Genomic DNA, 26,642 nt, shown 5'->3' on the forward strand with positions numbered 1-26,642 from the left:
TTCAATATATTTATTTTCTTCACAAATAATTATATATTATTTATTTATTTAATTAAATAAGATATTAAAAATAAAAATCGGAGGTATACTTTAGTAGCTGATCACACAATTATTAAAATACTTGTAAATATTCTATTAAAAATAAATTAACATACTAATTTCATGAAAATATATATACCTATAATTAAAATCTTAAAAAGAAAAACCAATATATTTACATTTGTAAATTCATTTTCGGAAACATTGGGGAACAGAGTCGAATTTCAATCAAGAATTTGGCAAAGCTGATAGGAAGGAGAGTGAATAGTGAGTGATGGAGGAAACAATACCCTTCAAAACCCTCCACAGCAGAGAGTACCAAGGCCATAAGAAGAAGGTACAGCATTTCTAAACCCTAGTCTTTATTTTTCCTAATTTTTTTTTTTTTTGGCATGTTGTAGGGTTTATGTTTGTTACGTTCAGTTCATTTGAGTATCAGATGTGAAAGTTTAATTGAAGTATCATTCTGGTTGTGGATGAAAAAAGGTGCATTCGGTGGCATGGAATTGCACGGGGACGAAGCTGGCCTCCGGCTCGGTTGATCAGACGGCCCGTATTTGGCAAATCGAACCTCACAGCCATGTAAGATTCGATGTTCTCAAATTTCTGTTTCTGCCGGTATGCTTTTATTTTTCAATTCCCGCAACAAGTTTTGGCAGCTTGGAAGTGATTCGGGGAGCATTGGAATGAAAAAGTTGTGTATCTGTGAACTAGGGACTGAAATTGAGAAAAGGAGCAATGAATGAGTGAAGAAGGTTTGAGATGAATCCTATTGGAATTTGGCTGCAATTGTCTCCTTGTGTTGTCTTGATATAGTTAGCTTTATTCTCCCAGTGTGATGTGAATCGAGCTTTGTTGGTAGTTAGCCTCTCAGGTCTTACTATAACTATAAGTGCCTGTGGAAATTATTTGTGAAAATGCATGGATTTCTGTAGATATGCAGAAATATGAGTTAGAGCTAAATGTTGGAAATTAGAGAAACAGAAAAAAGCTAAATGTGGAGCGATTGAGTTAGAGCCAATAATAAGTTTCATTCTTTGTAATTTTTTTTAAAACCTCATAGTTTCGAGGGCTTCTTTGCACGAGTGATTGTGTTTATGCAAGCTCTATTCGTCAGCTGTTTGCTGGTTTCTGATCAGCATGTTATTTGATTATGTAGGGTAAGGTAAAAGATATTGAACTAAAAGGGCACACTGATAGTGTGGATCAGTTATGCTGGGATCCAAAACACGCTGATTTGATTGCAACAGCATCGGGTGACAAGACTGTTCGTCTGTGGGATGCTCGCAGTATGTTATGGTTACTGCATTATCAATTGATAATTTGTTTCTGTTCAATGGCAGACGTTTTTGTTATCAAGCCATTATTTCACTTTGTTTCTGGAAAAATTTTGAACTTGGATTAAATAAAATGCAGATGATTAGATTTTAAATGTCTAGGCTTTTCCCCCTAATATTAGGATTTGAAGTATTGGCGATCTGCAGATGAAGAATGGTTATTTACTGAAAATTTCCCACCACAATTTAAGAAATACAGTCCTACACAAATGAATCTCTAGCAGTGGGACATTGTGCTACTTGCATGATTCATTGTTTCATTTGCCTCCCCCTCACTCCTTGTTCTTTTTGGAACTGAAGTGGCTCTGATACATGCTACATTTGTTAAAAGATTCCTTTATGCTGTTTCCCTTATTTTTTGCAGGTGGAAAATGCTCTCAGCAAGCGGAACTCAGTGGGGAGAACATTAATATCACTTATAAGCCTGATGGCACTCACATAGCTGTTGGTAACAGGGTAAACGATTTCTCTTTATGTCAGCTCTTCTGCAATGAATACCTTTTGGTTACTTTCAGCAAGTATGTGATGGTATCACTTCTTCTGCGCACTCATAGGATGACGAGTTAACAATACTGGATGTACGCAAATTCAAGCCCATACATAAACGCAAGTTCAACTATGAGGTAAGATCTCGTACTTGCTTGTTCTCGTGAGCCATCAGTTATTCAGTTAACTAAAAAGTCCAATAATTTATCATTAGAATTTTTTACATTGCACAGTCTTAACATATTTGTAGTGTTCTCTTAAAACTTGAGGTTGCTCGTCTCGATATTCTTGGATACACTGACTGGTCTTTTGCATTTTTCTGCTGAGTAATTTGTTTGGCTTCAATTATTGTTGATTCTTGGTGAATTGCTGAACTACGATTTTCAATTCTTTTAATTGACAACTTATTATACTTGACATGCCTTAAGTTTGTTTATTATTAGAACCTTCAAGTTGTTATAAAGGTTCCTGTTTTCAACTTTTCCTCGGTTCAAATTTGGTTATCTTCCCTACCATGGTATTGATTTCCTGATTGGTAGCAGTAAACATAACAGTATATTTAAAGTTATGCCCATCTAACATCAGGATGATGCATAAAATGAAACATGTAAAATTACAGGAGGAGACTCCATTATTCTCTTTCTATTAATGCTTTTAGTGTTTCCTCCTCAGGTCAATGAGATTGCGTGGAACATGACTGGCGATATGTTCTTTTTAACTACAGGGAATGGTGAGACTTGCCTGCAAAGAGGATCTTGTTTTCTATTGGCTCGCTATTTTGCTGTTTGAATCAATTGGCGTTTTTACCCCATCCCCTGGTTCTGTTCCATCCTCAGGTACTGTTGAAGTGCTCGCATATCCATCGCTTCGAGCAGTTGATACCCTCATGGCTCACACAGCTGGTTGTTATTGCATTGCAATTGACCCACTGGGAAGGTGTGTCATGAATCTGAGTCTCATGCTTATTTATTTTTTATGTGAAATAGCAGAGGCTGAGCATCAAACTGATTTATACTGTGCAAGTTACCATTCAGCAAAAAACCAGTCTGGAATAATGTTTGAGGGGCTGTCTCTGAAAATTGAGATAGTTGTTGACTCTTTTGGAGTTTTTGCTGGAAACTATTTTTTCTTGCACAGATATTTTGCAGTTGGAAGTGCTGATTCTTTAGTTAGCCTTTGGGATATAAAAGACATGCTCTGTGTCCGTACATTCACAAAACTCGAGTAAGTTTCTTCCTTTACATTTTCCACTCCACCTCCTCTGCCAAACTGAGAGAGACAAAAGTCCTTGTGATGGAATTTTCCTTGACTGTTGAAGATATTATTATCACTTATCTGGAAATACGGACCTTTTCTTTTCCCAGATGGCCTGTTCGGACGATAAGTTTCAATCACACTGGAGAATATATTGCTTCTGCTAGTGAGGACTTGTTCATCGATATAGTAAGTATCCCCAGAGCTTCTTTGCATTGCTTTTGCTTTTAGCTCAAAGATACCATAATCAACTATTCAAACTGTTTTTGTTGCATGCCATGAAATCTTTTGGCCAAAATAACCAGCAAAAATACATCATCATGCAGTCATCAGAAAATCTTTTGTCATGACCATACTTCCTTTTGCCACAGGCCAATGTTCAAACAGGGCGATCGGTCCACCAAATTCCATGTCGAGCTGCCATGAACAGTGTGGAATGGAATCCCAAGTACAACTTACTTGCATATGCCGGAGATGATAAAAACAAATATCAGGCTGATGAAGGTAGCTACTGTCTTGGCCCCGTCTTAGATAAGTAGACATGAATTAAGCTCATTCATTCTTTGAACCTTTGCATCATTTTTGTACTGTGCAGGTGTTTTCCGAATATTTGGCTTTGACAGTGCATAGTTCAACCGCACACTGAGGCATCAAGTTTACTTGATTTTCTGAATATCTAAGGTTTTTTGCATGCTGTTAATTGTTACGTCAGAGTGCATGTATTCACTTTTACCCTTAAAAAGTTTTCCTTGCAACAGGCGAAGCCTCTAAGCCCTTTGATATTATGAATGCAAGTTAACATCTGAACAAAATTATTCCTTGGTAATTATAGACGGGCAGGATGATGAACTGTGGAGACTCTTTTCCCGGCAGAGGTTAAGTCTTGGGTGGTGCTCTTCCTGGACGGCGGGGGTTGGGGGGTGGGCGTTGTATGTTTCTGCCATTGGTTAAGAATTCTTGGAAGAAAATGAACAGACCGCCAAAACAAGAGAGTGGTTGACCATTTTGCTGGCCGGATAGCCTGATTGAGAGAGATTCTTTACATTCGTCAAATGTTCAGCTGTTATAGATATTTGAATGATCAAGAAACCCAGAAATCCAACGCTCATATTTCGGTCTTCCCGGCAAGTAAATATTGCTCGAGGGCGAGATACTTTTGTTTACCGGTTTTAATTAGGAAAAACACATTGATGACTATAAAAGGAAGTTGACGGCTGTAAGAATAACAATTACACACTTCAACAGAAAAAAAAAAAAAAAAAGAAAAAGAAAAGAAAAGAATAGGTGCAGGTAACCTCCTACATATTTCGTAAATCCTACCTGGTGTGAAATATTCAGGGTCGTTAGATGGATAATACATATTCATTCTACTTTGTAATGCTACCTAGTGTGTGATATATCGGGTAATTTGATGCATATATATAACAATTATTTAGACAATCACTGCATAAAACATCAGAAACATTGAATATAGTTTAACCCTACTCACCTTCACCCCATCTCCGCTAACTTTCACAAAAAGTGAATAAGTATTTCCAGGTTGATAATATTTAGATGGAAGAATTTGAAATTATGAACTGTATTTTTTAAATAATAAATTCTTTAATTTGTTCGGATACTTTTCAATTTTAAAAATTTCAAATCCTTGAATTCTAAATTGGAATTATGTTTTGGTATATAATAATGAATTTCAAATTGAATCATTTGAAGTCATTTCATCAAATTCACATTAGTCAAGTCAAATACACTATAAAGGTAATCATTCAATTTTATTTGTCTATCATAAAACATAAGCAACACATAAAATCCAAATGAATGCATATTATGTGTAATTCTTTGGCTGGAAAATACAGTTGCACGACCAATGCATGATCTCAATGTCGTTGTAGTTGGTTGTTTGAACATGTTAATTTGCTGACTTGTTAAATCTCGGAGCCATCTTCCCTGAAATCTACGGTTACACGAAAAGGGACTACAGAATCCCGTCTCACCCATGCGGCCGTATGCAATTTTTCATACAGAAGAGCAACTTTGAGGTATAATTATATGAACATTTATCCTTCTCTGCCAAACACTGACTTATCTGAGTTGATCTGTGTCATGATTCCCTATCTAGGAAGGTTTATTGTTAATGGTTTTCATGTACATTTTACTCATGCAATCTTGCTTACAAGGTTTCTTCCAGACAACAATGTCTATTAGGCTATATATCAGATCATCAGATGGGTAAATCCCATATAGAGCAGTCGGAGTTGAAGATGTTTGATCCATTTCTTGTTTCTTTCCCGCTCCCAGCATCCTCATCCTCAAGTTTCTCATGCAAACGTGTTCGTTGATCGGCTGCAGTGCATGTGCTTCCCGTGCACATACTCTGGCTCCATGGAGATGCATCGCCCTCGTTGCCAAGAGATCCGAGTTCATACTGAAATGATGATTCCGGACCTGGAAAAGAATTGAAGCTCCCTCCAAGGTATGCGGATGTCCCTTCAACACGTTCCCAGGGCTTGTTCATTGGCATCATTTCAGGCTCTTTCATAGCCTTTGACAGCCCAAACTTGATCTTCTCAATGGTTTCGTCCTTACTGTCTTCATGTTTGATGCAAGTGTTTGTGCTAGACGGAGTTGTGCTGAATTGCTGCAGCTGGATGTCGATACGCCTCTTTGTGAGGAGGTGAAGCATTTCGTCTTTGAAGCATCCAAGGGCAGCCTCGGCCAAGTTGGGGGCCTGTGGTGGCGGGAGAGTGGCGATCTCTGTTATCAGGTGAGAAAAGGGCTTGTGGGTGACTGGATCAATTCCCATTCCTGAAAGCTTCTTCTTGAGCTTGGTGTTCCAGTGGTTTTTAACATCGTTATCCGTGCGGCCCGGAAGCTGAGCTGCAATCACAGACCATCTGTTGCGAACAAGGTTTAGCACAGCAGGACAGAAAGCACAGTTCTTGTTAAGAGAAATTGCTATATGTTATTACCGATTTCCAAGGACTGAATGAAGAGTTACAATAGTCTGCTCTTCCGACTCTGAGAACTGGCCGTGTTTGAGGTCGGGACGGAGGTAATTAGTCCATCGCAATCTACAGCTCTTCCCACATCTCTGAAGACCTGAAAATCAACGTCAACCAGTCAGGTGATGGATGAGGTAAAGACGATGCAACTCTCTCTAAAGTTTCACTCCAGGAGATAGAATTCAGAAAGAAACCAGCATGCTTTGGAATGAGGCGCCAATTTCTTGTTCCATGTTGAGCAATGTAGGACGAGAGCTTTTGATCTTCCTCCGGAGTCCATTGCCCTCTCTTCACATTCTCCTTCTCGCAGCATGGAACTCGGCCCATCTCTCGCTATGAATACAGCTTCCGTATCAGATTGCAGGCGGGGAATTACTGATTTATGGCTAAAAGAATGGTGGGCTTTTAAGTTGATCTGATCAGAAGAGCTACAAGTTTGTGGTTCTTGTCTGTCTGAATAGATGGATTATTAAACTAAAGGGAATGAAATACAGAATACCAAATCAGTGGTGATTGTTTTTGGTGTGTTTGTTGTACGGTGGAAGGTGTAGATAAATAGAAAGGAGTTGGATATAGTGAGAAGAACTGCACGGTGGGGGGGTGTTTTGGGGTGGCAGTGTGCATAAAAAGTGCATGATTTGATTAAAGAATTCAACGCCATCGGGCGTGTGAGGCAGGGGGCCGGTAGCTCACCCCCAAGACGCCCGGTCAACCCCTCCCCCCACCCCCACCCCATCTCTCTGTGATCAGTTTGTGGTTGACTCTGCAGATTGAAGCAGGGTGGGTGATTTACAGATTTGCTCATTCAAAACTCACTTGTGTATATATTTGAGATATTATTAAAGTCCCAGAGAAAATTAAGGTTGACAGCCTCATGTTTCTTGCAAAAACATCCTCGTTTTCGTCCTTTACCTTGTAAACTAATCATTTCCTCCTGCATTGCAAAGGTTTCCTGCAAGAGGGTCTTTCTAGGATAAGCAGTTCTTACTGAAACAACTGATATCCCATTTAATAAAATATGTGAATGCAATTTCTATTTAATTCCAATCTCCACAATGTATACTAATTTCATCTCTCAGCTAAACCGTGCTGTCATCAGACCTTTAATCGAGCCAACGAAGGCGAACAAGATCACAAGCAAGGTAGCAAAACAATATATCCTAAGAATAATTGACTTGCTCGTCCAAGGCCCGATGTTTTTCTGCACCAAGTACATCTCCACAGGGAAATACACGACGACCGGCCAAAAGTTGATTGCTCCAGCCACTCCGACAACTTGGTTAAAGTAAGGAAACAGCATTGAAAACCCTGTTGTGAGCCCGACGTAAGCTGTTCGTAGGCACAGCCTCATGGCATTCAGTCTCAAACCCGCCATTCCTTTCAAGTCACTGTGCACAAATCTACTGTTGGGGAACTTCTTGGCCAGAAACTTCTCGATATTTGCATATAGAGGCTGACTGAATACCTAGTAGTCCATGAAAGGAACATGCACGACCGTTACTTCTGTGAAGAGCAGAGGGATGGCTGTGAATGTATAAGACCGGTAACTGATATCCCCCAACAAGATGGAGGACGACACACGCATTAGCAAAGTCAATCAGCCAGTATGGCTCATAGAAACCGAATCCAGTCAGGAGGTTCCCTGGAGTGGAATTCCCGAAAGCTGCATAGCCGAATCCTCCACAGCACAAGTAGAAGAACGTCGTGATGCATACTGCCACTACGGATGCCTTCTTCATGGTGACTTTTTCTGGTGGATTGGACTTCAGCGTATCCTTCAGATATTATGAACTCTGATAATTAGTGCTGCTCAAGAATTATACTATTATTCCTGGTACAAAAGTGAAAACTACCCACCATTATCTCTAGAAAGATGACTGAAAATGGGAAAGCAAAGGCAATGTCACCGAGCGCTTGAGAAATCGACCATACTTTTTGAGCAGCAGTAGAAGTTGGGACACCTCCGATGCTACCTTTTATTTCTCCATTTTCTGTAAAAAATACGGTTTAATTGGCCGAAATACAATAGCATATGAGAGAAGGAAACCATCTTGACTAGTTCAAGTTATTCTCATTTCAGTTCTTCTTCCGCATTCACACACCTATTACTTTGGCCAGGCCAAGTGCTGCCCCGATGGAAGAGTACATGAAGGACATGATTGCCGCGATGACTGAAAGCCACTCAGTGTTCCGAAAATCAGGTATTTGGGACACAATCACTTGAATAAGTCCAAAGATCAACATGTAATAAGCGTTTCCATATTTGCAAGCAGCTTTATGGCCTTCTCTATGGAAACAGTTCGATCTCTGAATTGCTCTGCAGCATTTGCAAGAATCGGCAGTAACAAGAGATATGAAAAGAGTTAACAGATGCTACTGCAATTTGCTGGTCGACGTAACTTGGATTTTTGACATATGTAACATACGGTATCTAAATGCAGCGAGTACTAGAAAACAGAAGCAGGAACAGAATAAATGGCAAAGTTTCTGCAAAATCCCATTCCGTTTGTCGTTCTCCCTGAGCAGGGAACGTGGATGAAGCTCATCGACATACCTCATGCTGATGGACGATGTTATTGTATAGACAATGCCTAGCTTGATGAAGTTTATCCGCACGATAATGCCACAGATCCAAGCGCTCTTCTTTCCTGAGATGCCACCGTGCAAATGTACTGTAAGATTTACTCTATATTTGATCAAGAAAACATTGAGTTTCTTCACATATACCATAACATTTTGCGTTTACATATAATAATGCATTTTAACTTCACTCTGGAACCGAGCATGCGCCTGAACAGGCAAACTCCTCCAATTTTATACATCTTGTCCCAACTTTAGGATTTCACTTTGCTAAAAGTGGTGCAGATATTCACAGCTCACATGCAAGTGAATCTTGATGTGAGCTAACAGGGGCATTTGAAGTTATCTGTCGTTTATTTAGTACAATGCACGGGAGAAATGTACATGAGATATTGGAAATATCGAAATGCTTAAGTCGGGCACTGTGCAAGTTATTCCAAGATAACGGTCTGATTCCATCTTCGAGTACCGTGAGATTCCATGGAGACAATCGAAAATTATGAAGGAAGTACCTAGGCTTATAGTATGATATTCTTATGACATTTCATACGCAATCCTAGTTTACTAGTACTTCATCAATAATTTCCACAGCTCGTGTTTTGGACTTATGCTGACCATATTGAGATTGTAGTAACCAAACCTTATCGCGATGTCTTAACATTCCACCGTATCAATTATGAGTCTAAGACTAACTCAAGATTCCATTCTCACACTACAGGACTCAACTCTAAGGATTTGTCCTTTCAGTATATAATAGAAAATTCAACTTGTTGACAAGTCACACGCAGCGCAGGATAGAACATTAACAGAGATGAACGAAAGAATCGTTTTCAAGACATGAGTCATCTTATTCCAATTCATCGTATATGCTATGCAGAACAGAATAAGGATGTTTTTTTGATTTTTCAGAATTCTTGCAGGTAGAATAAGTTTAGCAGACTACTGACCTAGAATTCTCTGAACTGCATCCAAGTAGGAGCCATTTCTGTGAAAACCATCATTGGGATCAGGAGATTTGTAGCAACTGCAAAGAAGAAAAGCGGAAGTAAGCGTAACCGAGGCAAACGCCAGCATGGTCAATGGACCTGCGATCCATCCAAGCCGTGAAACGCTCCATGCTAACGACAACACTCCCGACCCGATCACTGCTGTAATAATATGTGCCAGAGCGGTCCAGACAGTTCCTGATCGCTCAACCGGAGGAACACACATAGTAACTACTTTCTTAGTCTTAGTACCAAATATTCTTGCACTTTGCTGATGCATAAGCTGTGCAACTACTTGGTTTGAACATGAAATAAGGTCATATTTGGTCCAGTTTATGGCAGCAGTGTGGAGCCAAGTCTTGTTTTTTAAGATTCCTGTTTCCTTTCCTCTATGATGAGCACACTTCGTTGCACTATAAACCAGAAAGAACCAATTAAATTGCAAGATGAAAAGACAAACTTATGTTCTGACAGTAACAGCAAGCAAAAGATGAGGTTGTCCCACAGTAAACCATACAGATCATATTTCAATCAACAGATTGGACAATTTGTCTCATTTAAGCTGTTGCTCCAGCATTAAAACAGGGAATACTGCCTGAAGATATCCCAAGAAAAGAGTAATCACAAATAAGAAGGGTAAATTACAAACAAATTTTTTGGGTTTGACGTAATTACGAATAATCTTCGTTGATTAAAAAATTACAAAAAAATAAACTTCTGATGCTCGATGAAATTATATAATTCTTGGATGGAGGGCAGTATTGTCAATTTTGTATTTAATGTATTTTTTTCTTTTTTAAAAAATAAAAAAATTGTAAAAAACAATCAAACGAACCTTCAAATAAGAGAATATTCTCTTGATAATTTTTTAAATAACAAAAACATATTTTAAATTAGCCAAAACCATAAAGAAGAAAGAAGAAAGCATCAGAGAAAAAGAGGCAAACAGTTTAAACAAGATTGGGCACACAGTTAGCAAAACAACCTCTTCAAAAGCTAAAAAGACAATCAAAAGCATAAAAGTATTATTCCTCTTTAAGCAAAGACTGCAGTCTTTTAGGGCTTTTTGTCTAACAAAACTGATACTGAATCTTCACCAATCTCAAGAACAAAGTAGATTGCGAGGGTTCATCATCTTGATTAAAATTAAAGAAAAAAGACACGATTGCAGGATCATCACGAATTGTTCGGAATGGGGAAATTAATGTAGATAAACTACTTTGGAAAGAAAATGGACTGACCTGTCTTAAGGGAATGCTTCATAATTTCACAAATGATGACAAAGAAGAAGGGAAAGGTGCAAGAAATTTCTTTTCCTCAAATTAAATTAATTACAAAATAAATCAGATATACCATTATACATCAATCATACAACAAATATATTGCACTTATCATTAAATTAAACCAAACCCGACCCATGCGTCGGATCATCTCCACTTATTTCCATGCCAACAAACATATTAGTACGATTAACTGTGTATTGTCAGCCGCATGTATGTATGCGTACATTTCTAGATACAATGTATGTACATTGTACAAGTTACAACAGTTTGCCTGTGATGTACGAAATTGTCGAAATTGATTGCAAATGAGAAGGTTTAGTGACTTATAAATTTTAATATTTCTTCTTTGTAGCGAGTCTTCTTTTTAGGATATAGTTTCTACAAAGGTAGAATGAATAATATTTCGTGCAGATTGATTGAATTGCTAGTCACATCAGTACAAAAATTAATCGTGTCATTTATTATAAATTCATACATATTCGAGTTGGAATCTAAGTAAGACCAAATTGGTAATACCCGAATAAATACAACTCGGATCCTAAGTCATTTTAGACATTAAATAATATTTTCTTTTTTAAGAATATTTATATCGTTTCAAGGCATTTAAAATGTAATCCCGACATTGATATTTTGGAGTCATTTTAAGGTATTTGTGTCATATCCGGACTCAAATAGAATGACAACTTTCGTTCTGTTTTTCTGATAAACGTATTAAATAAATAGGTCCCACTAACGGATGGAGTAGGTCTGAATCCAATTAAATGGGTTTCAAGATAAGTCTTTGATCCAAACCTAAAATTTAGGGATGATTATACTCTCATTTTTTTAAAATTTAATATAATTATATATTTTTTAGGTTTTCTTTCGTCTAATAAATAAGTCTCTCTATTAGTCAAAATTCACTAAATTTATTAATATTAATAAAAAGGTGAATGAAAATTGATATTTATCCTCGATTAACTTATTACTAACTTAATGTAAGTCAAACAATTTTTTTCTGGCTAAACCATCTTTATAACAGTGAAGATATACCTCATCACATGTATTAACATGTGAATATATGATAATTTAGTCACAAAAAAATTATTTAACCTACAACAAATCAGTAATAAATCAATTTGGGGGTATATATATATATATATATATATATTATCTATTTTTTCTTACTAGTATTAGTAAATTTGCTTAATCTTTACTAATGAAAGGACTTATTTGTAAGACGAAAATAAACCTCAGGGTACTGGATGTAATTTTTCAAACCACATAAAATTTAGGTATAATTACACCAAATATCAATTATCCCTAAAATTTATAAGCCCTTCAAAATTTTTGTATGCAAACTAATGTGGGCACATGTGACAGCAACAAAGCACAATTAGTGAAACTAAGGAATAGAGCCCTATACTATACAACATATGTAATTCACAATAATAACCTGAAATTCCTTTTTTTGGCTATAGACTTGGGCAGAAAAGACAGTATGGAGTTGTGAGTTTCTAGCTGAACCGGGCAGCTACAAGGCCTTGAATCGAACCGGCCAAAGCAAACATGGTTAGAACGAAGCAAAGAAGGCTGAAACTCCTGAGAAGAATCCAAGTGGTTGTCCAGCCTCTGATGTTTCTCTGTCTCAGCCACATTTCCACTGGGAAGTATATAGATAAGGGCCAAAAGTTGAGGGCTCCAAGAACACCTAGTACCTGGTTGAAGTAAGGGAACATCATTGCTACTGCAGTTGTTGAGACAACATAAGCTGTCCTGAAACACACCCTCTGCAGATTCATCTTCAGAGCTGGCAGGAATGGGAGTTTGAGAGTGTAGTGTTTGTGGACGAATGGGCTGTCCGGGAGCTGCTCCGCCAACCATTTGTCTGCCACCGCGAATACCGGTTGAGAATACATCTGAGGATCGGAACATAGGGAACAAAATCATGTGTTGTTGAGATAATAAAACCGTTATTGGTATTGGAGTACGAGGTCCCACCAATTTATGTTCATACATTTTTTGCGGTTAGGGGTAGGCTTCTAATTTTACATGTCCTCGTCACTTATAGTTGATCAATGGCGTCTATACAAATATTCTATCCTGGTAACGAAACCTTAAACAACGATGAATTTGAGAACGATTGGGGTTAAAAATCTTTCTATAGCCTTTCGAGAGAGATGTTTATTGCTCCACTACAACTTGAAGTCGTACACACTTAGAGGTGTTGGGGCATCCCCAATTAGGATACTCTAACACCTAAGTCGGTCGATGGGTCAAAAGGTCATAATATCAAAGGTGATAATACTTTCAAGTGTTAATTACGCTTAACAAATAAAAAATTACAATTTTCCTCAAAAAAAAAATTAAAATTACACTTACACCCCCTTCAGAAAGTTTCAATTTACACATGATCTCTTTCGTTAGAGGTTGAACGAAAAATGCTGACATCAGTAAAAAAAATATTACATGAATTTTTAATTTTACTCCTTACTGAAGATTCTCATGTATATATTTGTACTTGTAAGGGGATAAAACATATATAAGGGATAATTACATTTACACCCTCTCACATATTGTCTCTTTACACAAACCACCCTTACCTTTTGAAAAATTATAAAAACCACCCCTGATAGCATTTAAAATAAAAAAATGTCCCTGTTGGCTATATCAACCTTTAAAATAATTTTTCAAGGACAGAAATACCCTCATGGGTGTTTCTGTAATTATCAAAAGGTAGAAGAGATGTCAAAGTAAGATTTATGAAGATGAGTAATATGACCCCATATATTTTTTTATTATTCATGCCATTTTTTAGTTTAAATCTAAATTATTTTATTAACTTTTAATTAAATCTCTATATAAAATTAGACCTTTTAATAATTAAAATATTAAATTATTCAATTAACATATAAACGTAGAATTTTCAGAGAGAATTTAAATATAATTTTGAAACTTCTATTAAAATAAAATATAATATCGTATTTTCAAAAGGGATCTAAACATAATTAACCCTGTATCTTATAAAATAGTGATTGTGGGCAACTGTATGGCCTACAAGTATAAGTTATGTTGCCGACTTGTGTGAAAATCACGTGGATCCTTGACATGTTTGGCTACTCGCAAGGATACTTGTGATAGTTACATATTATCTACAGTAAAGAGTGTTAGATTTTTCTTCTTATCCTCACACATGTTTCACAATGTGTCGTATAGAGATGGAGCAAGAATCACAGCAGACCAATGGAGAACAAGACTTTGTACTGACTTAGTTGCAGCATTACCTGATATCCTCCGACTAAGTGTAGAACGATGCACGCGTTAGCAAAGTCGATCAGCCAGTAAGGCTCATAGAAGCCGAAGCCGGTCAAGAGATTCCCCGGCGTTTGATCTCCGAAAGCTGCATATCCGAAGCCTCCACAGCTGAGATAGAAAAACGTCGTGATGCAGATGGAAACTACCGAAGCATTCTTCATCGTCTCACTCTCCGGTGGAGGTGATCTCAAAGTGTCCTTCAAAAGTTTGATGACAGAGTTTAGAATCTTGTCTGATTATTTCAGTGGACTTATGTTGCAGGTGAAAGGCCTTTTTACCTGGATGTTGAGAACAATCATTGAGTATGGATAGGCAAAAGCAATGTCTCCAAGTGCCTGACAAACCAGCCACAGTTTCTGAGTCCTAGACGATGCAGAAAGACCATCGATGCTGCCCTGAACTACTCCGTCTCCTGTAATAGACGAACATTCAAAGGCAATTCAGTACTCAATTCTGTAAAATTTTATGTTGTCCTGATCAAGAGTAGATAAAAAAACGACCAATGACTTTTGCGGCTCCTAATCCCAGTCCAATGGAAGAATAGGCGAACGACATGATTGCAGCAACTACAGACAGCCAATCCATGCTATGGAAATCCGGTATCAGAGACATAAATACTTGAACTAGTCCGAATATCAGCATGTAAAACGTGTCTCCAAATTCGCAAGAAGCATCGTGTCCATGCTTATGGTAACAGTTTGACCTCTCTATTGCTCTGTTTGTCAAAAAGAACAGAAGATTCAGAACAGATCAAACATGATCTCTGTAAGAAATGTAATAGACTTTAGTAGTTTCACCAGTTAAGGCAGCGGTAATAGTAGGAAAGGTACCTCAAGCAGGTCGCAGAAGTAATGACATAAGCAATTCCGGTCCCGTAGAAACTTATCTGCATAACTAGCTCACAAATCCAAGCACTCCTCTCTCCTACAGTGCCAAATTTTTCCAAGGATTCAGAGTTACTGATTTCTTGACTAGCGTTAAACGGGCTGATCAAGATTAGAAACTGACTGTAGCTGTGATGATCTTACCTAAATACAACCGAACAGCATCAGTGTAGGACCTGTTCCTGATAGGACCATACTCTGGGTCGGGAGATCTATAGCAATCGCAGAGGAGGAACGTAGAAATCAAAGTGATGAAGGCAAAAAACAGCATCAAAAAAGGGCCCGCTATCCAGCCCAGCTGAGCCATGCTCCAGGCCAGAGAGAGCACACCCGAGCCTATCACTCCGGTTATGATATGGGCCACGGCTGTCCATATTGTCCCTTTACCATACGAAAAGTACCAGAATCACTCATCAGGAAGTTGCAAGAGAGTTCTAAGAGAGAAGATACTGGATTAATTGTAAATTTGTAAGGAAAAAGAAACACAAAGAGGAGACAGCAAACCAGTTCTTTTGGTGGCAGAGTTGTCTGAAGAGGAACTGAATTGTAGTAAGGGCAGATCATCTGATTCTGTTATTCCCATTGTAATTCACCAGGATTCTTAGACTCGAATACGAGAACTGTTATGCCGTTGTTATTGATGCGTGCTCTTTCCGGACAGGAAATTTTGAGACAAAAGTCAGGTTTCTACCATTGTTTCTACCATTGTTGATAGAGACATTGCTTCTATGGAAAACTGGTCCCCCCACTAGTACACTTACTCATTTTTTACAACACAAACATGTCACCTTTCGTGCAATAATGTTGCTACCCGACGTAATATCCCCTTCCCAATCCAATTAATTATGTTGCTGGTTATGTACATACGTCTTCTTAAATAATTTCAATTATGTTTTTGTCTAATGACCTAACCCTTAACATACTTTTTTCTTGATAAATAATTGCGTTTCTTTTCTATCTAATGGCCTAACCTTTATGGTGGAGAACTTTCTGAGATTTGAATTGTGGGTTTTGAAAATTATACGAGCTTTCAAGAATACACGTCTTCTTATACTTATAAGGGTGGCCAACGGTTGATTTACACTGCAAAGTCAGAACACGCATGAAGAGAAGACTAATGAAGTTAGAGACGTGCAAGGTAGAGATTTAAGTTAAGCCTTAATGTCAACTTAGAAACAAGCTTTAGATTGTATTACACTTGGAATAAGCAATAGTTTCACAGTCAATTTCAGCTTTTTTCAGCTAAATTTCGCCCTCATTAATCCTTCAATAGATCCAATCAAGCCCACCAATGACAGAACCAAAGCAAACATGCTGAACACTTGAAGATAAATCCACTTTCTCGTCCACGCTCCAGTTTTAGACTGCACAAAATACATTTCAACAGGAAAGTACACAGCAAGTGGCCAAAAGTTGAGTGCTCCCAGAACTCCCAGAACCTGGTTGAAATAAGGGAAGACCATTGCTACTCCGGTGGTTGAAATAACGTATGCAGTCCGGAAACATAGCCTCAACATGTTCATCTGAAAGGCCGGTAGCAGTGGGAGTTTACAAGTGTAGAACTTGTTGATGAATCTACTCTGGGGGAACTTCTCAGCAAGCCATCTTTCTGCATATGCAAATACCGGCTGACTATACACCTGAACGACAAGCGATCCCGTTTGTTAATTTCAAGTAAAAAGCTGAGGATGAGCAACATGTACAATTACATCTCTTATGATCACCTGGTATCCTCCTATTAGATGTAGAATGATGCAAGCGTTAGCAAAGTCTACAAGCCAATATGGCTCATAGAATCCGAATCCCGTCAAGAGGTTCCCAGGCGTTTGGTCTCCAAATGCTGCGTATCCAAAGCATCCACAGCAGAGGTAGAAGAACGTGGTGATGAGTATTGAAGCCATGGTTGCCTTCTTCATGGTCTGGTTTTCTGGTGGAGGTGACTTGAGAGTATCCTTAAGTCCAAAAAGGCTAAACTTGTCAAATTTCTCTTTGGGGTGGAGATGATTTTTTTTGTTTGATTTATGTTTGTAGATTTGAACACCTGAATTTCCAAGACAATTTGTGTGTATGGATAAGAAAAAGCAATGTCTCCAAGTGCCTGAAAAACTAGCCAGACTTTTTGAGCAGAAGTGTGGGTTTGGATGCCTCCGATGCTTCCCTTGATCTTTCTATTTTCTGTAAAACCATAAATCAGTACCTGGAGTTTCAACAGTAACTCAACCAGGAGATACATTTCTTCCCATTTTTTTCATAAAACAAATGTTGGGACCAGACCAGAATTCTGTTAGAATATTGCACGGAAAATTACGAAGGAAACATCAAACAGAACGGTTCGGAAAATGCTACAACGTCCATTCCAAGTTCCTCAACTTTTGTTTCTCTTCCTACTATAATAGACGACAATTCATCAACTGTTCATACTAGACTTGAAAACATATTTTAAAATTCTAAATCTAAGCCTGACAATAAAGTCAAATCCACAAATTACGTTAAAATATAATATTGAATCCAACTTGGTACTACAATAAATTCTAAGTAAACATAAACAAAAGGAGAAATCAAAGGAGGTTGGAGCCTCACAATCGATGAGACTGTACGGTTGTAGCCCCACAACTAAGAAGTTATGAACTCAAATTAATTTTTGGTTTACTTGTTAGAGATAATTACATCATCCTCCCTTAAAATTTTGTATAATTACATATAGAACCCCATGTTTGATCTATAATCAATCAATTGTAGGTAAAGATGATTTTTCATTTAAATTTTTTACTGGTATCAACGAATTCTGTGAATTTTTTAACCCATAAATTTATTTATTGGATAAAGACAAAAGTTAATTATATTATGTGTAATTTCTCAAATTACAAGAAGATTTATATATAATTACATCAAACATTAGGTGAGAACGGTGTAATTATCCATTTTATTATTTGAATTGAAACTATTGATATATTTAACCAATGTTTGACATTTGAACGTTGTAAATGGTGCAATGAACCAAGCACGAAAAGAGGAAAAAAAGGAGAGAGAGAGAGACGAAAGTTTGGAGGGCATACCAACTACAGTTGCAAAGCCGAGTCCGAATCCAATGAAAGCATAGGAGAAGGACATAATTGCCGCAATAACAGACAGCCACGCCATGTTGTGAAAATCTGGTATCTGAGACACTATAACCTGAATCAACCCAAACACCAACATGAATTTGTTGTCCCCGTATTTGCACTCAGCATCCCGACCCTCATCGTGGTAACAGTCTGACCGTAGAATCGCTCTGCACATGAGTTTAAACGGTGGTTCTTAAAAACGTCGATAGTTGGTTTACTACCAGTACCAGGTAAAGGCAATTCTGGTCCGAAGCTGAAACCGCTATTTCCCTACTGCTTACTTCACACTGGACGCCGTGACGATTGTATACGCCACTCCACATCCGTAGAAGCTCTCCAGTACAATTATTGCGCAGATTCTTTGCTTCTTCTTCCCTGAAACATCAAATTATGGTATAGATAAAATATTAATCCAAAAGAATTATACAAATTAAAAAATTCTTAATCAAATCAATTTGGTAGGGTAGGCACTTAGAGAAAAAATAAATAAATAAATAAATAATTCAGGCCCGAACCTAATAAAAAATATATATTGTCCCTATCTATTAATATTTATGGATCTTTATACTCAAATTTGACCATGAAAGATATGCTTCTATTTTCTTTAGCAATTTAATTGAATTATCATCAACTAATTTAATTAAATTTAAGACGGAGTAAAATTATGTAATTTTTTAATCGTGTGCAATTTTTAATCAATAAAAAGTTGAATGATCCAGATTTTGATCAATCAGTTGATAAATAAAAGTTAAAACAATATTGACAAATCCAATGAATATATTGAATTATAATAAATTTTTGCTAGTTTGAAACACAATTTTCTTTCTCTGATAACAATTTATTTTGATATCTAAATATGAGTAGTTTATCTATTGACTTCTATTTTAGTACGTATTTTTTTGGTACAATATGTTTCCAACGTGTTTTATTATTTTAGCTTTAATTCATATTTTTTAGTTTCTTTTACTAATATTGTGTGTTGAGTAAAAATACCATACATCGCCTATCTAAAAATAATAATAATAATAATAAAGATAAACATGTCGTGATCTTACCAAATTCATAACTTATTGTCTGAAAAAAACAACTTTGGATCTTGAGAAAGGTAAAATTCGATTGGGTAGACATTAATTTATTGGATTTTTGCTTCTCTATTTATTCGACACCCCTAGTTCGAACCCAATCAAACAAAACATGCGTGTGATGAAAGCCTTGTGATTGGTTTTTCCAATTTAGATTAGAGAAGGTGTTTGTCTGAACTTTTTTAAAATATTTTGTATCATCTAAACGTCTTATTTTAAAATTTTATAAACTATTTAAAAAAAATTTGTCAAATACTTTTTCTTGTACTTATAAGCTCTCAATCATCTTATAAAATGTTGCATGTAAGTTTAGGCAAACAGCCTCTTGGACTAATTTGGACTAAATTTCTCCAATCTAACATAACAACAATATAGAGAGTGAATAGAAAAAGAAACTGACCCAAGAAAAACTTTACGGCTTCGATGAAGGAGCGGTTAAGGATGGGACCAGAAGCCGGATCCGGTGACCTGTAGCAGTCACAGACGAGGAAAATGGAGATCTGAGTGATGGCTGCGAAGAGGACTATAGTCAAAGGACCGGCAACCCAACCCAACTGCGCCGTACTCCATGCCAGAGACAACACCCCCGCCCCGATCACTCCCGTTATGATATGCGCAACCGCCGTCCATATCGTCCCTGCAAACCGCAATAACCCCCACCACTCCAAATCAAATTCCTCTCAGAAACTTGAGAAATTCTTCGTCATTAACGTATACTCTATTCACGAAATACAGCAGCGCTAACTGAGTATATATACGGTGGTAGATTGAGAGACGACCTACCGGTTCGGTTGGAGAGCTCTGGGATCTGGAAACTGGTCTTGGGATCCTTGAGCGAGGAAGTGCGGCCGTTAATCTCCATCATCTCCATTTACTGTTTTCTGTGGGAATCCAAGTAAACTTTTGCTTGATTCAGCATATATAAACACAAGAGGGAAACAGCAGTGTCTATATATAGAATGGAAGAATGATGACGATGATGATGATACAAGGGCCGGTAGGGTAGTGATTCAGAGCCACTGCTTCCCCAATCAATCACTGACAAACACAATTTGTCAGTTACCTGATTTGCAGTCCCACTCCAAAAAGTGGATTGGAGTTTTCCCAATTCTATTCACTTAACATATCCACTCCAAAAAGTTTGAAATTATACTTTTCCCATCTCGCTCACGAAATGACTTTTCTCCTAATCTGTTACTATAGAGTTAAATTACTGTTTTTATATTACATTTACATTGTATATACATAATATACTTTTTTTAAATATTAATTATATATATAACGTACAATTTGAAATGTAATATTGATTTTAAGAAATTATATATATAATATTAATTAATAATAAAATATCTTTTTACAATGCATTAGGACAAGATGTAATCATTCAAGCTAAATGACAAATTTTGACAAGTACTGACATTTCAACTAACATACGGCACGGCACACTCAATTATGTACGCCCACTTTCCCTTAAATTTTTATTTTAATTTATTATCTTCGTCTTTCTTGAATTTAATTTTTTTTTTTATAAAAATCTTTTTTGTAATACTACTTTTTTACTGAAAAAATGATAATGGGTAAACAAAAATTTAAAGGGATAATTATATTATATTCTCTGATTTATGATTTATTTATATAAATTACTCATATTTTTTGGACAACTACAGAAATCACTCCTGACAGCTAAAGCGTAGAGACAATATGTGTAGTGTTGTTCACCTTTTTCGGGGGTTTATATGTAGTTTTTTTCTAAAAGTAAGAGTTATTTATGTAGATGATATTAACGTTTTTTATAGGTGTATGTGCTATTTTTCAAAAAATAAAGGCAACTTATATAAATGAACTATAATTTAAGGAGGTGCAGATACCTTCCATAGGAAGAGACCTAAGATTAGTTACATTGTCATATTTGGTATATTTGTTTAGTAAAGATGTACTGTATTTCAAGATTGCCTTTCTATATATACTAAAATATATTATTTCAAAATTTTAATTTATGAAAATTAAAATCATCACCAAGAAATATATATATATATATATAATATTGAAAGGATTGTGAAAGCAAATAACCCTCTATTTATAGTAAAAACTTGTGACTCGTGATATTGCTTAATAATTCATAAACAAGTAAAGCGACTGATTTTCTCAAAAATAAAGACATAATTATATTATAAATAAGTAAAGTGACAAGTGGCATACTGTTTCTACAAGCATATAATAAATATTTTTTTATAATTTTAAAATATATTATAAATAAAAATAAAATATATAAATTAATATGTCGTTTTTTTTTTACCAAAAAAAAAAGAAAATCAATTTAAAGATATTATTGACCCAACCAAAGAAAAGTACCTTTTTCATTTTCATTATTTCTTAAATATTTTTTACTTGTTGTTGGATATTTATGGAAGATATTAAATTTGAAAAAATCAAGATAAACCTTACATCCATGCTAATATTAAAAAGAAAAAAGTTCTTTATATCCACAAAAGTCGGTTAATGACACGGTCGTGCTAATATATAAATATAATAATTGTACTCTTAATTGATTAATTTTATAAATTATTAGTTATCATGACACGTCGTTTCTGCATGCGTATAATAAATTATATTTTAATATTTTAAAATATATAATGAATAATCAATAAATAAATAAATATAAACCAACCCATCCATTTTTAAAGGAAAAAAAAAAAGAAAGAAAAAGGAGGAAACAAGAAATATCAACTTATGTATTATCAGCATAATAATAAAATTGATGTTGCGTTGTCGGCTATAGTTTGTGAGAGAAAAATACAATTTCTTATATATTAGTATAGATATATATATATATATATTTAACAAAACTGACTCAATGTCGTATGAACAACACTACATCAATTTTTTTATTATGATAATAATATCTTAAGTTGATTTTATTTTTTTAAAAGAAAAAAAGTAATTTATTGAGGTATATATATTTTATTTTTATTTATAATATATTTTATATGCATACAGGTAAGATGTGCGACGACCGCTAATTTCCCTTAAAAAATTGCACATCATGAGTTAATTAAGAAAATATTCCTTCTTAAATTATGATTTGTCACCCAAAAAAAATGTCCTAGAAATTAATTAATCTAATTAAAACCATTATTGACCATAATCCTTAATTACAATCTTTTACAAACGCACATCATCTGTTAATAAGGAAATATTCATTTTTACAATATGATTTGTTATAAAAAATAAACTTGTTATAGAAATTAGTTTGTAATTATAGAAATAATATTATCTATTATAGCAAGGAGTACTTTGACCAAGATTATGACTCCATTCAAATTTTCTAACATTTTGAATTTTTATTAATTACTTTAAAAAGACTCATCGATAAATACAAATTTCGATAAACATAAATTTTCTATAATCCATTTATTGACTTATTAAATGACATTTGTTTGCTTATTAAATTGTTAATATTATAATTTGTAAGGTCAATTACACTTAGACCCTATAAAAATACGTAATTACACTTCAAGAAAATTAAAATTGCACTTACACCCATAAAAAGATTCTCCGTTTATACCTGATCAATTTTTGTTAGGGTATGGACGGAAAATATTGAATATTTTTATGTACATTTTCGTACTTATAATGGGACAAATAAAATATATATAGTGAAGTTAATATCATTGCATTTTTTTCTTTATATGTAAAAGTTATTCTATGGGAACATAAAGAGGGGTAAAATTAGAAATTTTTGTAAATTATTTTGTTGACGTCAGTATTTTTCATTCAAATTCTAATAAAAGGGAATCAAATATAAATGGTGATTTTTTAGAGGGACTTAAGTGTAATTAACTATTATTTGTAGTGTACTTCTTATTACCATATAATATTTTGTTTTAGAAATTATTTTATTTTTATGGTTTCTAACAATAATACCCATTTAAGCCCGTTGAAAGGCCCATTGGGTTAAATGAGTTGTAGACAAGTTTTTTCATAACTCGGCCACCAATGCCTAAAAGCCTCTAGACCAAAAAGGATCCGGATCTGAACCCGGTGGGCTGACACTGCTTCGATTCAGAATTCGGATCATTTCTGTTATTCATTCAGGAAGTTGGTTTTGATGATGACCCAACCCGTTTCCGCTCTTTACGGATTATTGTAAGAAGATCCGACTTCGGAGGATTAAGGTTTTCTTTCTAAATATACAAATAATGTAATAATTTAAATGATACTGATGTGGTGGTAATAAAATAGATCAAGATACACATTTTTTTTTAATTTTAAGATCAGTTCTGATTTCGACTCTAGTTCCTAATGTAAATTCAAGTATGTGGAGTCTTATAGTGACCATTAGATCAAACTTGGAGTTGCTGTTCAAGTGGAATTTTACAATTATGAAAATATATAAACTGGATCAATTATACTTAAACCTTCTCTAAAATTACGAAGTTATTCTTTTTTTTAAAAAAAATAAAATTATATTTACGCCCACTTTGAAAACTCTTCCTATACACGTGACACCTTGTTAGGGTTTAGACACAAAATTCTAAGACATTACTGGAAGAAAAAGGCATAAATTTTAATGTTACCCCTTATTTAATATTTTTATGTATATTTTTATACTTATAATGGGATAAAGATAATATATAAATGTAAAGTGAGGTAAATATGGTTATATTTTTTTTTCTTATAAGTACATAATTTTTATATCAAAATATTGAATAAGGGGTAAAATTAAAATTTATGTATATTTTTTTGTTAATGTCAATAATTTCCATCCAAATCGTAACGAAAAGGGGTTAGGTGTAAACAGTGAATTTTTAGAGGGTGTGTCAATGTGATTTTAGACTTTTTTAAGAAAAAGTGTACTATTGCATTTTTAGAGAGGGTCTAAGTGTAACTAAACATATATAAATACTAGTTCTCCATGTTTCAAGTACAACTCTTATTTTCTATATATTTTTACGACCTTACATATTTCTCGTGAACGATCCTACTGACTTAAACATCGGAGAGTAGGACTGAGAAAATAACAAAACTATTTGATATTCGATTGATTGATTGATAACAACTCGTTTGAACTTGATTTGTTAAACTTAACAAACCAAAGTTGAGTTATTTTGGAGGAAGTTATAAAATCAATTTTATATCTTTCTTTAAAAATAAAGAATATTATCAAAAAATATTGGGACAATAAAATAAGGATAAATTATAATAACCTTTCTTGAAATATGGCATAATTACGAATACTCCCTAATTATTTGAAAAATTACAAATACCTCCTGATATTTGATGAAATTATGTAATCATCGAATAAATACATAAAGAGTCAACTTTGCCTTTATAGTATTTTTTTTATTCTTTTTTAAATTTAAAACTTATAAAAAAAATGGGGTGGATGGAAATTTTCAAAAATTATAAAAAATTATCCACTTAGTTCATTAAAAAAATCAGAAAATTTTTAAAAAATAAATAAAACTATATTTTTAATCTATAAGGGCATTTTGGTAAGTTTACTACAAGAAATAGATAACAACATAACTGATTGGGCTAATTGTTAGATGGTTGTTAAAATTAGAGGGGTATTAATAATTTTTCAAATAATGATGGAGTATTCGTGATTATACCAAATCTCATGAGAGGTCGTTATAATTTATCCTAAAAATAATTGCCATCGCAAGTCCAAAATATAAGTGTAATGTCATTCAAACTCATGACCTTGCACTTTTGTAATCGCGGAACTTCATCTCCGATCATTAGAAAAGAACCTCTTTCGTCATCACATAATTTAATTCCAAATAAGAGTAAAAAACTCGAGATCATCTGTAATACAGAATTAATCAAACAAATTTAAAAATTATATTAATAAAACAATTAAAGTTCTTTTATTCAAATGTATCCTTAATACTCTGGTATATATTCAATGGATAATTACATTTAAACTCCTTAATTTACGATCTGTTTAACACATAGACCCATCAAAATATCAGTATTCCTTAAACAAAGCACCCCTTATTTTTATGAGAAATCAAACACACACACACCCTAAAAATGTTAGCGTCATTATACATACTACGTCTATTTTTTGTTTATCAGGAGTAGTTTTTATAATTATGCAAAAGATATAAATAATTTTTATAAATAAATCATAGACGAGGGATTATAAATGTAATAGATGATATAGTAATAAATTAAATTTTATTTTAAAAAAATAAAATAAAAAATCACCCCATTGATGGGTTTGGGTCACCTTTTTGTCTTATAAATCACAATTAGCCTAAATTACACATAGAAAAGTTTCCAGAACCCCTTTCTCTTTGCCACCAATTTATACCTAAATTTGAGTAAATCTTATCACAAAAAGCAACCAAACATTTGGTCTGTAACCCAATCATACTAAAAAAAGTGACGTAAACGTGTGTCGAACACAAGTACCACATCGAAATAATTTCAACATGTCGGGCATATTATTTAGCTTATTTGAAAATTAAATAAAAAAAAGTTCGACTCATCTAGAACCCGACTCACATTATTGAAAATATTGGTGGTATTTTCGACACATTTTCAAAACGACAATTACATATATCGTATTTTATAAATTTTAGGCTTAAAAAATTAATTGATCCGCTGCACATCCAACATTACAATAAATATGAAGTTCTTATTATCTTTCTTACCTATATTTATTAAATAATTTATCGATTACATATGTATTTTATGTGCATAGATTTTTATTTTTTGTATGTGAAATTTATAAGATAGCTATGTGACTTTTTAAATCAACTTTTTCTTTTAATATTTTTTAAATTCTAAAAATATCTTATAAATTTTTTTAAATAAATTTAGCCAAACACCCTCGTTCGTTCAATTTCTCGTTCATGTGATATAAACTTTATATATAAATAAAGAAACAATTAAAATAACTAATTCTTTATGTTAGGTTGATATTTAGCTTTATATTCCACTTTCATAAATCCTTCACCTATGTAAAAATATTTCATTAAATATATAAATAATATGAACTTTATATATGAATATAAAATAATACTTATATATAATAAATATAAACATAAATCACAATGACTAATTGGAGTGACGATAGCTGAGGCCTAACTCATTTGGTGAATCAGAAGTCCCACGATCTTAGAGATCATGGCTTCAAACTCCGTTCTGTGCGTGGGATGTTATCTACTGCATAATGGAAGTTGTTGTCTACTGTAATAGTAGGTGTTGTTGATTAGAATATGATTATTGTAATAGTTTTTGATAGATATTGATGTTGACAGAAATAATTGTAATTGTAATTATTTTTAATTAATAATAGCT

General features: G+C 34.5%; 5 protein-coding genes across 6 annotated transcripts; 1 reads left to right on the forward strand and 4 right to left on the reverse strand.

Annotated features, from left to right (window-relative positions):
- The first annotated feature begins 215 nt into the window (after window positions 1-215).
- TEX1 (Transducin/WD40 repeat-like superfamily protein) lies at window positions 216-3,928 on the forward strand. Its single transcript, XM_011099399.3, has 11 exons — window positions 216-376; window positions 526-621; window positions 1,199-1,328; window positions 1,741-1,832; window positions 1,931-1,999; window positions 2,535-2,592; window positions 2,699-2,798; window positions 3,000-3,086; window positions 3,227-3,305; window positions 3,488-3,620; window positions 3,712-3,928. The coding sequence occupies exons 1-11, from the start codon at window positions 314-316 to the stop codon at window positions 3,744-3,746; spliced, it is 942 nt and encodes a 313-aa protein (XP_011097701.1). The 5' UTR covers window positions 216-313; the 3' UTR covers window positions 3,747-3,928.
- A 1,395-nt stretch (window positions 3,929-5,323) lies between these two features.
- Window positions 5,324-6,442, reverse strand: MYB80 (myb domain protein 103). Its single transcript, XM_088877104.1, has 3 exons — window positions 6,310-6,442; window positions 6,083-6,212; window positions 5,324-6,007 (listed from the first exon to the last, which is right to left on the reverse strand). Exons 1-3 carry the CDS (start codon window positions 6,440-6,442, stop codon window positions 5,335-5,337), a joined length of 936 nt encoding a protein of 311 aa, XP_088733230.1. The 3' UTR covers window positions 5,324-5,334.
- Window positions 6,443-7,122: 680 nt separating this feature from the next.
- Window positions 7,123-11,010, reverse strand: LOC105176557 (putative amino acid permease 7). 2 transcript variants are annotated; one of them, XM_011099401.3, is made up of 6 exons: window positions 9,643-10,442; window positions 8,670-8,763; window positions 8,218-8,432; window positions 7,973-8,106; window positions 7,657-7,890; window positions 7,123-7,580 (listed from the first exon to the last, which is right to left on the reverse strand). In XM_011099401.3, the coding sequence occupies exons 1-6, from the start codon at window positions 9,959-9,961 to the stop codon at window positions 7,191-7,193; spliced, it is 1,386 nt and encodes a 461-aa protein (XP_011097703.1). In that variant the 5' UTR covers window positions 9,962-10,442; the 3' UTR covers window positions 7,123-7,190. The 2 variants fall into 2 exon arrangements, with proteins under 2 accessions (XP_011097703.1, XP_088733228.1); XM_088877102.1 differs by adding an exon at window positions 10,923-11,010 and having other exon boundaries at window positions 7,365-7,890; window positions 9,643-10,094.
- A 1,180-nt stretch (window positions 11,011-12,190) lies between these two features.
- Window positions 12,191-16,144, reverse strand: LOC105176558 (putative amino acid permease 7). Its single transcript, XM_011099402.3, has 7 exons — window positions 15,647-16,144; window positions 15,287-15,523; window positions 15,089-15,182; window positions 14,759-14,973; window positions 14,537-14,670; window positions 14,228-14,455; window positions 12,191-12,862 (listed from the first exon to the last, which is right to left on the reverse strand). The coding sequence occupies exons 1-7, from the start codon at window positions 15,723-15,725 to the stop codon at window positions 12,461-12,463; spliced, it is 1,389 nt and encodes a 462-aa protein (XP_011097704.1). The 5' UTR covers window positions 15,726-16,144; the 3' UTR covers window positions 12,191-12,460.
- Window positions 16,145-16,287: 143 nt separating this feature from the next.
- LOC105176559 (putative amino acid permease 7) lies at window positions 16,288-20,416 on the reverse strand. The gene is made up of 7 exons (XM_011099403.3): window positions 20,112-20,416; window positions 19,729-19,965; window positions 18,528-18,621; window positions 18,199-18,413; window positions 17,184-17,317; window positions 16,867-17,094; window positions 16,288-16,782 (listed from the first exon to the last, which is right to left on the reverse strand). The coding sequence occupies exons 1-7, from the start codon at window positions 20,197-20,199 to the stop codon at window positions 16,381-16,383; spliced, it is 1,398 nt and encodes a 465-aa protein (XP_011097705.1). The 5' UTR covers window positions 20,200-20,416; the 3' UTR covers window positions 16,288-16,380.
- Between the last annotated feature and the right edge of the window lie 6,226 nt (window positions 20,417-26,642).

This window comes from Sesamum indicum, linkage group LG13 (assembly GCF_026168435.1).
Source record: "Sesamum indicum cultivar Baizhima isolate 11 linkage group LG13, ASM2616843v1, whole genome shotgun sequence".
Taxonomy (NCBI): Eukaryota; Viridiplantae; Streptophyta; class Magnoliopsida; order Lamiales; family Pedaliaceae; genus Sesamum; species Sesamum indicum.

What these genes read in the sequence shown, in the direction of transcription:
- LOC105176558 (XM_011099402.3), bottom strand. Translation starts at nt 15,725, where the DNA reads ATGGGAATAACAGAATCAGATGATCTGCCCTTACTACAATTCAGTTCC. An exon ending in TGATTGTTCTCAACATCCAG is followed by an intron (nt 14,456 to 14,536) that starts GTAAAAAGGCCT and finishes AAACTTTTGAAG; the next exon opens with GACACTTTGAGATCACCTCC. An exon ending in ACTTAGTCGGAGGATATCAG is followed by an intron (nt 12,863 to 14,227) that starts GTAATGCTGCAA and finishes TCCGATCCTCAG; the next exon opens with ATGTATTCTCAACCGGTATT.
- LOC105176557 (XM_011099401.3), bottom strand. Translation starts at nt 9,961, where the DNA reads ATGCATCAGCAAAGTGCAAGAATATTTGGTACTAAGACTAAGAAAGTA. An exon ending in TGCAGTTCAGAGAATTCTAG is followed by an intron (nt 8,764 to 9,642) that starts GTCAGTAGTCTG and finishes GTGGCATCTCAG; the next exon opens with GAAAGAAGAGCGCTTGGATC. An exon ending in TTGGGGGATATCAGTTACCG is followed by an intron (nt 7,581 to 7,656) that starts GTCTTATACATT and finishes ATGGACTACTAG; the next exon opens with GTATTCAGTCAGCCTCTATA.
- TEX1 (XM_011099399.3), top strand. Translation starts at nt 314, where the DNA reads ATGGAGGAAACAATACCCTTCAAAACCCTCCACAGCAGAGAGTACCAA. An exon ending in TCGTCTGTGGGATGCTCGCA is followed by an intron (nt 1,329 to 1,740) that starts GTATGTTATGGT and finishes TATTTTTTGCAG; the next exon opens with GTGGAAAATGCTCTCAGCAA. An exon ending in CAAATATCAGGCTGATGAAG is followed by an intron (nt 3,621 to 3,711) that starts GTAGCTACTGTC and finishes TGTACTGTGCAG; the next exon opens with GTGTTTTCCGAATATTTGGC.
- MYB80 (XM_088877104.1), bottom strand. Translation starts at nt 6,442, where the DNA reads ATGGGCCGAGTTCCATGCTGCGAGAAGGAGAATGTGAAGAGAGGGCAA. An exon ending in CCTCATTCCAAAGCATGCTG is followed by an intron (nt 6,213 to 6,309) that starts GTTTCTTTCTGA and finishes GTTGATTTTCAG; the next exon opens with GTCTTCAGAGATGTGGGAAG. An exon ending in CATTCAGTCCTTGGAAATCG is followed by an intron (nt 6,008 to 6,082) that starts GTAATAACATAT and finishes TGTTCGCAACAG; the next exon opens with ATGGTCTGTGATTGCAGCTC.
- LOC105176559 (XM_011099403.3), bottom strand. Translation starts at nt 20,199, where the DNA reads ATGGAGATGATGGAGATTAACGGCCGCACTTCCTCGCTCAAGGATCCC. An exon ending in AGAGCTCTCCAACCGAACCG is followed by an intron (nt 19,966 to 20,111) that starts GTAGGTCGTCTC and finishes TGCGGTTTGCAG; the next exon opens with GGACGATATGGACGGCGGTT. An exon ending in AGCCGTAAAGTTTTTCTTGG is followed by an intron (nt 18,622 to 19,728) that starts GTCAGTTTCTTT and finishes TTGATGTTTCAG; the next exon opens with GGAAGAAGAAGCAAAGAATC.